Source organism: Muntiacus reevesi, chromosome 5 (assembly GCF_963930625.1).
Source record: "Muntiacus reevesi chromosome 5, mMunRee1.1, whole genome shotgun sequence".
Classification (NCBI taxonomy): Eukaryota; Metazoa; Chordata; class Mammalia; order Artiodactyla; family Cervidae; genus Muntiacus; species Muntiacus reevesi.
In genome coordinates, this window is record NC_089253.1 from 23942652 (window position 1) to 23954655 (window position 12004).

Genomic DNA, 12004 nt, shown 5'->3' on the forward strand with positions numbered 1-12004 from the left:
TTTTTCAGTAGCCCTCTCACAGCTTTCATTCACGAGAGCTTCCTCTGTGCTGTGTGCATTCTGTTCACTGCCTTACCCGCATCTTCTTATTTCACTCAAACCTGTCATCTGAACACCATGTGCCAGGCCCAGTTCTAGGCACTAGGAATAAAACCAGAAAAAAGTCCTTGTCCTCCAGGAATTTATGTTGCAGTGAAAAGAAATCTTCATAAATTTAATTCTCAGTACAACTCCACAAAGTAGGGACTTCTATTCTTTCCACTTTACAGACAAAGAAACAGGGAGATACAAAGTTGAAAAAGCCATCTCGGCACTTCCTTGGTAGTCCAATAGTTAAAGAATCTGCCTTCCAACGCAGGAGAAGCGGGTTTGATCCCTGGCTGGGGAACTGGGATCTCACGTGCTACGGAGCAACTATGATTGAGTGCCACAACGAAAGATCCTGAATGATGCATATGCCATAACTAAGACCCCACGCAGTCAAACAAGTGAGTTAATATTTTTCTTAATTAAAGAAAGAAAAAACAGTAAAAGGCATCTCATACATTCTAACCAGTTACTACCTGAAGCACAATGCCACTTTCACGAAAGTCAGCTCCTGATTTATTGGTTGGTACATTATAATCAATAGCTGTTTGTAAACTTCAAATTGTGTTCCCTAACTAATTGATCCCCTTATGATGGAAATACTTTCTCTAGGAGACATGCTTATATTTTATTTTTGACACACATAGCCATACAACATTGATTTATACTCACTGTAGAATAAATTGATGACGTGCTGGAAACCAAGGAGAGTGAGGATCCATGAACTACGAAAAAAAGAAAAAGAAAAGGTCACTTGTATAGCTGGCTACCAGGCAACCCAAAAGGGGAAGGGAAGGAGAAACTCAGCATCAGAGGACACTACCAGGCTTGGAGCAACAACCTCACCGTGACCCAACCCTGTCTGGTTCGGTGACAGGTCAAAGTCAAGTAAGGAATCATTTTCTACGGGAGTCATTTTTCTGTTGCCACATTTTATTTCCTACAACCTTCTAAATACTTCCCCCCTCCGACTACCAAAATAATACATAATTAGTAAGTTAAATGTTTCAAGTACAGAGAAGTGTTAAGAAGCATATTCACGGCCATCAATTGTGTGACTATTACCCACAGGCAAGTGCTACCTGCTTTGTTCCAGCAGATTTTATTCCTTTCTTTTTTTCTTATGTGTCCCTTAAAGTTAAATTTGTGTTGCAAATGTATTTTATATTTTGCTAGCATCTGTCCTTTGTACATGCAAAAAAATGATGAGCTGATTATTCTGAACACAAGAGGCTGGCTGTTGGCTACAGTACATTCATTCAAGATGATCATGTAGCAGAACACTGGCTAGAAAATATATCCACTGAAACTGAAGTTCTTCGTCTGATTTTTGTCATGTTTACACAGTGTCCTCTCCCCTGGTTGTGACTGGACTTTGGGACTTAGAACCATCCTGTACTTTCCTCCCTCACCTCCCCAAGCCATGGAGATGTTTTATTATCTGTCTTCATGTCATTTTAAGCCATGGTCTTTGTCAGGACTAGGTACTCTGGCTGACTTCTCTTCTTGGAAACCAGATTCTTTAACGACATTTTCCTAGTAATCTCTCAAAAAAAAACTGCTTGAAAGATAGAAATATGCCTGTGGAGACCTCACAGACCTTTTGATAGGTCACAGCCTCCCTGACCAGGAGTAAAATGGCCCTACCCTTCCCACCACCCTGAATGCTCACCTGTGATCTGAGAGTGGGAAGCTGGGGAGGAAGACAAGTGCACCAAACAGCTTTCACTTACCACCCAACGAGTGAACTTGACTCGGATCAGCGGTCAGCGGAAGCTACCTGCCCACAGATGTCCCACCCACGGCTGTACCAACCTCCCTAGTGCCTCCACACCGTATTCCCAATAAACGTCCTGAACCCCAGCCTTCCTTCAGGCGCTCCTTTCACACTCTGAATCCTGCCCAGCTCTCTCACACATGACCTGCGAAGTTCTTTGCCATTTGAGAGTCTCTTTCGGTGCAGCTCCCTTGGTTTAGGACGTTTCCCATCCCTGCGCATTCAGATCACCAGTGGGATCATCTTCTCCAGGAACCCGACCTCATTTCCCAGATGGCCACCAGAGCAGCTTCTTCTCTCCTCTGTCCACACAGATCCTGGGCTTGCACTGCTGGTCCTCTCCTCTCAGAAGCTGCCAGCTGCCCTGAGGCCGTTGGTGCACTGTCACTTATATCCACCCTCCTCAGCAATGCCTGGGGTTCTAGATCTTTCCCTCTATTCTTCCTCCACCCATCACTCACCTGGCCTGTGCCCATAAAAAGTCAACTGAAGGTGTTAATGGCCAATAATGGCTTTCAGTGTTAATATGTCCACACATTAAAATAAGTGTCTCATGCCCTAACCTAGTGGTCTAATGATCCAAAGAGTTAGTAAGTTACTTTGGCCCCACGACACAGGCACTAGGGGGGAAATTATAGTGGAGGCCAAGTTGGAGGAAGAGATGTGAGTAGCATGGAGCCGCCCCTCTATCACGTTGCCCTGCCAGACGCCGGCTCTGGAGGCCTGCACAGGGCTTCTGTGTGGACTTTGGCTGTTGAAAATGGGAAGTCTGTCTCTTATTTCTCTACCTCATACACATGGATTCACTGACACTGCCTTCAGCAACATCTCAGGGCAAGCCTGGGGCTGCACGCAGAGAGAGGCACATCTGGCAGGCTTCGGGTGGAGGTAATTATTTTTCTCTGTAATTAACTCCTCTTACTCATGACTAGCAACAGCAAGGCTGTGGTCCAAAGGAAGAGTCCTTGCTTTCCAGATCAACCCCGAGCTGAATGTGGCTGCCTGAACCACTGCAGCTGGCCCTCCTTCAAGTACACTGAGCCAAGGCAGAGCCTGGGTTATGCGGCGGGGATGCTTCTGGACAACAAAACGCACACAAGACTTACAAAGACCAGAGCAGCAGGACCATGCCCTTCAGCTTCTTCCTTATACTTCCCCAAATTTGAAGGTACAAGGACCCACAGAATACCTAGGGCACCTCTGCCACCGACTCTCTGAAACCCAGAGAGGTTAAGTGACCTGCGTAAGGTCCTATAGCATTCAGGAACAGGATCTGCAGACCAGAAATCTGGAGATGGCTTTGCCCTTGAGTGATCTCACTTACTGAGATTTACTTACTGGTTTCTGAGGTTTACTTTTGTTTGTTTTTGGTAAAGCCTTCTGGTATATTTAGAATGATTTCCTAAAGCCCTCATTCAATCTACACAGGCACAAGCTGGGACCAAGCAAGCATACAGTGTGTGTTTGAGAAGAATGTGACTTCACCCCAACCTAAAGAACAGATAGGGGTGAAATCACATGATGGAATGACAACTGGGCATAGTCTAGCCAACAAAGCAAACAAGTGCCTCTGCTGGCACACTGGGGCATCGTAGATATATATATTTTATATATATATAATGTACATATTCAGCTTCATACTAATCAAAGCACTTTCTCACTTATGCTACTGTTTGCAGTGATCCTCAGCATCACAGAGAATGTGTAGGCAACATTCCCAGTAGGGCAGCAATTTCCACCCCTAATGAACACAGGAGTAAATGAAGCTCCAGAGGGGTTAAGGGCTGTGGTCAGGCACACACAGGTGGTCAGCAGTGGAGAGAGAAGGTGAATCTGGGCATCGCACTCTAGATCCCCCTCTGCTACTGGGGGCTGTGGAAGGAGTCAGGGAGATGAGATGCAGTTCTCGTGGCTACTGGGCCACCCTCTCAACCAGCTAAGAAAACGTAACTGAAGATGGAGACCACACTGATGAAGGTACACGTAAGAGAGCCCAGCTATGGCCAAGAAAGCGTGTAAAGTAGGATTGAGCAGAGAAAACAGAGGGCTGAGAGTTCAGGAGTTCAGGACCTAGCAGTCCTGGTTGCAAAAAGTCCCCAAGTCACTTCTTCTGTTCAATTTTGCCATAAACAAAATGGGGTTGAAATGGCCCACGGGGAGAAGGATAAAACAAAACATACAACTGTTACAACAGCTACCACTGATTGAGTACTTACTATAAACCCCTTTCAAAGTCATTCTACTAAATGCCTTCCAGGATTTATCTCACCTAATCTTCATGCCAGTCCTTTGAAGTAGGTACAATTATTTTCCACATTTTAGTGAACAGGAAATAGGCTGACCAAGGCAAGGCCCTTACCCAAAGTCACCATGCTAACAGTGGAGGTACCAGGACTTGAATCCAAGTGTAACTCAGGGGGGAGAAGCACCCGAGAGCTGCAATACAGGATTTATTTACTAATAAGCGGCTTCGTTTCTGTGGGCTCCAGACAAACTGGTTTAGACTGCACCAGTTCTTAGGGATGATTGGTAAAGTCCTGGATTTTTTTTTTTTTTTTTACTCCAAAGACATTCATTTGAAAAATGCCTCAAGCATCTCTCTAAAGTACGCTGTTAAAGCTGACTTGAAGATCACACAATGTGCCTGATGGAAATTAATTTACCTGAAATAACTTTGAAAGGTTGCACCTGGGCCATGCTTGTACTCATCTACATATTTATAACTTTATTTCCTTCAAAAGGCAAAGTGCTAATTAAATCCCACAAAAATCTCACACAAGGACTTGGGCTAATTCTTCCTAAATTTCTATTAATATTTGCTTTCTGGCATATGATAGACCTAACTGCCTCTTATGAGGAGGTTCTATTTGGCCCAAACATGAGATATGAATTTTTTCCCCAGCTGTTTCTGCAACACCAGGAGTTTATATATTCAAGAGTGGGGGGAAAAAAGTTTTCAGCCAGTGGGATTAAAAACACCTAACTGCACAAGCCCTATTTTGCTTTTGTAATGTAACAGCTTTGGAAGAAATAAAACAATCTGATACCAAATTTCCCAAAAGATGAAGATGTAACATGTTTCTTCGTACTGATACATCGACAACAGCCCCTACTCCTTCTCCCTGAATTTGATTTTACCTCTGCAGTGAGTTCCACATCACCATGAATCATCAGGGTTTACAAAAGTCTAGACACTGCTTGTGGGCAAGTCCTTTTTATCAGTGTCACTTTAACATCCCAGATAGCCCACAGTTGTGCTGCCTGACAGCTTGATTCCAGATGGAATAAATAAAAGCCATCTGATGATGATAGTGTGATGGTCCTGGACCTTTATGAGGCGAAGTTTGGACAAGCTGCAGGACGGAACACCGTTCACTCAGGTACACCCGGGACAGAGCAGATGAACGGGGTGTACAGACTCAAGTCATCATCAGGAGGGCGGGGAAATGCTTTTGGCCACGCTCCGCTCGCCCACTGAGCAGAAAAAAGTTCAAGACAAACGACCTACTCCTTCCTCTTAGGATCAACATGCCCTCCTCTATTACTGCTCTGAGTGGTTAAAACACTGATTTCTAGCCCTTAAGTCCAGCAAAACATTCTCAGTAACTCAGGCTCCACCCCTCTTTAATCCACGATCCCAGCGGGTTCCCATATATGGATTTACAGACTAGTGTCTGCTCCCTGGATGCCACTGGATGCAAATGATACAATCAGAGCGGAGAGAATGAAGGAAGATTAACCACCGGGCAACTGCTCTGTAACTAACCTAAAACTTTTGTTAAAAAGAACACTGGGCAGAGCAGAAACCAACAGCCTGCATTTCTCCCCCTCTGGACTTATGTAGGGATTTCCTCAACCAACACAACTTCATTTGTTCTACCAGGAGGACACTGGGCACATTTTCCCTGTCTCACAGGGACTAGGAACAGAGGGACGTGCCTATGACTCCCCTCTGCACCCCTATTCTATTCTGTCACTAGCAAAGAAGGTACAGCTAGGGCTAGGGCTCTCAGCCTCGTTTGCCCCAAGAGTCCTCCCTCCTCTGGCTGGGGATTTCCAGCTGCCATGACATCAATGCTGAAGCTGAGTGTTCAGGCTACGACAGGTACTAGCATTATTGAATTAACATTTATATATATTATCTTGTTTAATTCTCATAATTTCAGGACCAGGTACTCCTGTTCTTATCAGTGAAAATACAAAGGCAACAGAGAGGTGGAGTTAACTTGTCTAAGATCATATACCTAAGAAGTAGTGGAGCTGGAATTCAAACCCCAGTAGTATGACCCCATATCCTTAACCAGTGATGATAAGACACCAGTATATTATCAACTTCATCTTTGCTTTTGCGGAAGGGGGTGGGGGGATGTGCCTGACATTTTGACTGCTGGCTCCCCTAACTCACACTTTGCCTGAAGGAAGAAGAAGAAATGAATTGAGGAAGAAAGATGGCTGATGAAGGTGCCCATAGTAGTTTTCTCCCCCAAATTCTGATTAAAACAAACAAAACATAAAAATCCTACCCCAAATATTCCCAGTTAGCAAGCAAAGAAGGAAAAGGGCAAAACTGAATGCAACAAACTTAAAAACAACAACAACAACAAAAAAAAACTGGTGCTTGAGAAAAAAGATAGAAGATTCTGGAGCAATGTGGAGAAGCATGGCGGCCTACAGACCCCCAAAGTGATCGCAGTGCAGCGGCACAGAAAAGTGAACTTTCTCATAACTGGTGTTGCCAAGATGGTGCACCAGCAGCTGAGCCTCACAGTGGAACTCAGCCAACTCCAGGGCTCACCAGTGTTTTGTCAGCAGCCTCTTCCCTCAAGACCTGCAAGCTTAACTGAGAGTCAGACCCTACTGTTGAGAGCTCCCCAGTGCAAGCCGGTGACTTGGAAACTCAGGCAGGTGGGCTCTTGCATTGATGACATGATTTCAGTCTAGAGGACTGCTAACCACTCTGCATGCTGGGAGAGAGGGTGAATCTCCTGGCTCGCTTACCTTCCTCAAACCCATCCCGGAAAGAGCCTGAGCGGCTCATGGTTCTGCTCTTCTCGTCCAGGGACATGGAGCTGTTGCGGAAGCGGGTGTCGGTGTACGGGTCATACTGCCCGTCGGCATTGGAGAGGCTATGGGTCCTCAGCATGGTCGGGTTGGACAAGCTCATCTGGGTGACGGTGGTGGGACTCGCTGCAAGGAAAGAAGTCAGTCAAAGGGTTGGAGGCTCACGGCCCTGAAGGGGACGGAGAGGAGGCTGCGGAAGATCGGCCATCTCCAGGCCTGTCAACTCCTCTCCCTTTGTTTTCTCAAAGGTAGTCACATCAGCATTTGAGAAACACACTTAGCGCTAAAAATAAGGGAGGAAAGGTGGGTCAGTTCCAAAGCGAGGCTCCGGGCCCCAGCTTTCCCACTTGGCACGTTCAGACAAGCTAGTATCACCTTCCAGGCATGAGCTAATTACTCTCCGGGCTCATCTGGGACAATTCTCTCTAAAGCCAAAAGCCCAAAATAGTTCAGCCGGGCTTTTGATCAGATGGGAAGCATTTGTGCATGACAAAAAACTCTTGCCTCAAAGAGTTACAGCTGAGGAAGCACAACAGGAACACAGGTCTCACTGTCTCTGATGGGGAGATTTTAGTGGTGCCTGCAGAGCTTCAGTGCAAAGGGGGCGCGTGTACTTTAGCCGAAACTGGCTTTCTTATTAAACTCCTGTCCACTTCAGTAATGTAAAATAGTTCAGAAGTGGAGTCGGTTCATTAAAAATGAAGAGTTAAGCCTTCCTTGATTAGAAGTCCTTTAAGACCAAGTTTCTTATTCACAATAATCAGAAAAGGCTGCCTCTCTGAAGAATGAGATGAGACTGGAAAAAATGCTTCCCTCTGTATCCATCTTGGATGGCTCAGCTCTCATCCCGCCACCTCCATGTAACCTTCCCCAGTCATTCAAGCTAGGACTAGTCTTGCCTTTCTCTGTGTATAATACTTGCTATTGGATCACATTCAGTTTCTACACGATTTCACATAAAGCTTTGAACTATTCTCGTTTACCTGTTGATTACTCTGTGTAGGGGTTTGTCTCTCTAAAAAACCACCTGTTGACATGCCAGCAGGGACTGTGTTACAAATTCTTTTCCTTTCCTCATTGTGCCAGTCAAAGCCTTATGTCACCGGTAGGCACTTCCAAGAATACTCATTCAATTAAAACTTGATCTTTATTTCCGGTTTAATAAAGCAAGGAGGACGACCAAATGTGGGATATGTTATAGAACGTACTTCTTCAGAGATCTTAGAATACATGCTTTTCATTCCACGGGTAGTTTGCCCTACCTACATCAACCATGTAGAGAAAATTACTGGTAGAGAACAGAGAAACCTTTCTCTTTCCTTTTGCTATCAATCGCCTATAATCAAACTTCACTGCTGAGGGCAGATCAGATACTGAGAACTATATGACCACATGTCTCTTTCAAAATGCAAGATAACTTCCACCCCAAGGTGCCGATCAGCATCGTTAAATGCCAAGTGGCTACTCACCCAGCTGAGAAAAGTTGAATCTTGTTCCAGAAGGAGAAGTTACACTGGAGCCAGAGGAGAAAGGAGAGTTGGCAGCGGTGTCCTGCAGGCCTCCTGCAGAGTGGGACCGTAACCATTCTTTTGCGTCTTCTTGCGTGCGGAGCTGGGAGGTGGGGGTATACCTGGACAGACAGAAATCGGGCTGGGATTAACTAGGAACAACATTTATGAGAATGAGCACCCTGGAGCGGATAATAAACATATAAAAAGAAAATATATATCCAAACATATAAGAAGAAAGTCTGATGTTTGAAAAATCAGGTTGCTACACATTCTGCAACTCACAAATGTTCTCAAAACCTTTTTGGCTACTTGGCTGTCTTTGGGGAAAACTGCAATTCCTTTCAGCTTAAAGGGAACTACATAAAGGGAAGGAGATTGGTAAATGCTCAAAGAGCCGGCCCTGGGCGTATCTGTAACATGTTGATTCATGACGGTGTCATTTCAAAGCCCCCACCTTGACAGGACTGAGGCAATGAAACAAGCTGTTGTCAGAGCTCTGAGGAAGTTTTAATTAGATAGCTCCTGGCATCTGCATTCTGAAGTGCAAATAAGCGGCCGTGAATCACCGAGTATCAGAAAGCAGACACGTAACAGAAGGTGTGAGGAGACCAAGGCTGACAGCGGTGGCTGTAGTCTGGCAGAAACCAGTCTTCAGAGGGGACCCCAAATCACTGGGTCTCACACGAGGCCCAGCTCCTCGTCGATTCTGAGACGAATCCGGTAATGATTTACTGAAAGTCTCCAACACGCCAGGTGCCTTCACAGACTTTATCTCGCTGAAGCCTCAGACTCTCTCAGCAATGCAGGTGCCATCGCTCCCATTTTACCGAAGTTTCAATCCATATGCGTCTGATCCCCAAATCCATGCTCTCCTCATCATGCCCATAGGCAGCATCTCAAATTTCTAAAGTGCCCAAGGGACCGGAGTACTTTGGACTTATAAACAGATTCTGGTGGGGTGACTACCAGATACGTGTGTGTACAGAGCAGGTGAGCCAAAAAGAGAACCACAGTGAGAATTCGGAATATAGACATGGTTCTTCCTTAATGTTTTTACTAGAATTGGACTTTCCAGGTCCCATTAATTGGCTGAGGATACCATGTCACATATCTCCATTCTGAATTTAAAAAAAAAAAAAAAAAAGCACAATTTTTAAAAGCTAGAGTTAGTAATTTTCATAGGATAGATCTGCTCCAGAAATATACACAGGATTATGAAATGCTAATATTCAGAAGTGAGCTTCCACATGAAGCAACAGTGGGGCATCAAGCTCAAACTCATTGAAGAGTGGGTATGATTTAAACACTGGCCTGAGTGCCAACAAGCAGCTCTCACAGGCATGATGAAAACTGTTAAATACGACAGGCCTTGCCAACTCCCCTCTCGAAGGCCACAAGGCTGAACTTCCTCCCTCGGGAGGTCTGCTGGGGGTTTTTCAATACTTCTTAGATTCTTAGATTTGGCTGCACTCGGAGCTCCTGTTGAAAGGAAGCATTGATACCTACCTTCCATTACCGGTCAAAATGCTCTCAGCCTTAAGAGCTGCTGGCTATTAACTACCGACATACACGACAGCAACGAAACATTTCATTCCAACTTCCATGTTTTGCGAAAGCTCTTAATGCTTAGTGCAGGGTGAAGCGGATGCTACAAAGGACGAGGTGTTTAGAGAGCGAGAGAAATGATAGCTGCAACCACATGACATTAAGATCACGGGACAGGCGGTAGGACTGAAGTTCTTCTGGATGGCAAAGTGAAGTGAATGGTGTGAGCAATGGTGACTTATAGCATCTTGTTACACCAGGACCAGAGTCAAAAATGAGCCATCACTTATAGTGAATGAGAAGACATTCCCTCTAGGAAAGAAAGTCTTTTCTTTCTTTACGTACAAAAAAAAAAAAAATGATTGCCTCATATCTTGTGGGGCATTGAAAACCGACCCAATTTTTGATCAGAATATTCAGACAAGTGCAAAGCACCTGTCCTTAGCAACTTTCTATGGGCCAAAAAGTAAAAAATCCTCAGACTGGGGGTGGGGAGGGAGAAGAATATTTCTCTTCTTTGCTCATGTCCTGGCTGACAAATCAACATGCTACAAGTCATATCCTTTCTCTCGGAAGGCAGCCTGTGGACGGGATGGTCATGGCAAAGTGATCAGCAATTAAACCCACTGGCCCCAGAGGTAGCCGTAACTGCTCTCCGGGTTTGCTCAGGGATGGCTGTCATGAGATGGTTTGACCACAGTGAGCCTGAAAGAGCACAGTCCCTGCGCAAGCAAAAGAAGCCAACAAATGGAGCGATGAGAACAAGAGGGTTGCGCGGAGAGCCGTCGTCCACAGGGTCCTGCCACGTGGGCCCAAGCGGGGACCCCCAGCCCACCCGCACCCCGATCAGCCATGAGCGAGTCACACAGCCAAGCCCCAGAGCCACAGCAGATGGCACGGATGCAAGGAGGAAACACAGATACCTGAGTCCTTTTTTAGGCAAAGTGTTCCTATCAAGGTGCGGGTCACTGTAGGAAAGTTAAAACAAACATGAGAACCTCAGGGAAGCACAAGGAGAGCAGGCAATGTGAGGTGGGAAAGGCTCGGGGGGCCAAGAGATCCAGAGGAAGACTCACTTCACCGGGGAGAAGTCCATTGCATGCAACACAGCCACAGCGACGGGGACAAAGGAAACTGAGGCCCGTGCTCACACCTGGGCGCCTCCAACCCCAGCACCGGGGGGCCCGAGCCACTCGGCCCCAACTGCTCCTTCCTCTTCCCCGGGTTCAGAGCTGTACCCAGGGGCTGCCCCCACCTTGAAGCAGCGCCCAGGCCTGCCCCAGCCCGTCGCCCATCGGTACCGCCTGCGCTCAGGGCTCCCTGCACCCGTAAGCACTCTGGCCCACCCCCAGATGCCTCCGGTGATGACTTCAAGTGAAAGAAGGGACTTGTTGGACGGTTTCAAGAGGCCAGCAGTCTGCATATTTGGAATTCATCTGTAACAAGTGGATTCCGGATCCCTCTCAGCTTTCGAGGCCCTCATTGCGTGGAGCTAGAAGCTGAGCCTTGGGCAGAGCTGGGGCATGTTACAACTTGCTGGCTGACAAAGTCACAGCATTCGGATTTCCAAAGACTGAGGTTTAAAGGCTTGGTCTGTAAGTCCGACCAAAGCAAAGTTTTTGCTGTTGACACAGTGAAGAGGGTTTTTGCTAATTTTTCCCCCCTAGCATGAAACAACATCTGCTTATTATGTTTGGCCAAGCCACGGCTCCCCCCACAAATTCAAGGTCAATAATCCATCTCTGAGGCCCACCCACAGGGCAGCTGGGGGCCAACAACACTCCCCATGTTCTTCTTATCTTTACAGAAAATGGGGATCCAGAACACAACAGCCCACGAGACACAAACTGCGGCAGAGGCCTTGGAGAGGGCAAAGAGCCAGCTGCGTGGGGAGTGGGGGTGGCGGGCAGACAGAGGTGAGGGCCAAGCTGCGTGGTGGGTGGTAGGTCACGTCTGGGCCTGGAGCGGGAAGGGAGGGAGGCGAAAGGGCGGGAAGCCAGGGAGCAAGGAGCATGCCACGGGG

The 12004-nt window shown here is 46.6% G+C and overlaps 1 protein-coding gene across 2 annotated transcripts in view; it reads right to left on the reverse strand.

Moving 5' to 3' along the window:
* Positions 1-12004, reverse strand: part of NAV2 (neuron navigator 2) — a 418592-nt gene that overhangs the window by 52247 nt on the left and 354341 nt on the right. For both annotated transcript variants that reach the window (XM_065937242.1, XM_065937241.1), the window contains 4 exons: positions 10905-10949; positions 8395-8555; positions 6863-7051; positions 760-812 (listed from right to left, as the gene is read on the reverse strand). In XM_065937242.1, the coding sequence (XP_065793314.1) occupies positions 760-812; positions 6863-7051; positions 8395-8555; positions 10905-10949 (448 nt within the window). The remainder of the gene's footprint in view (positions 1-759; positions 813-6862; positions 7052-8394; positions 8556-10904; positions 10950-12004) is intronic.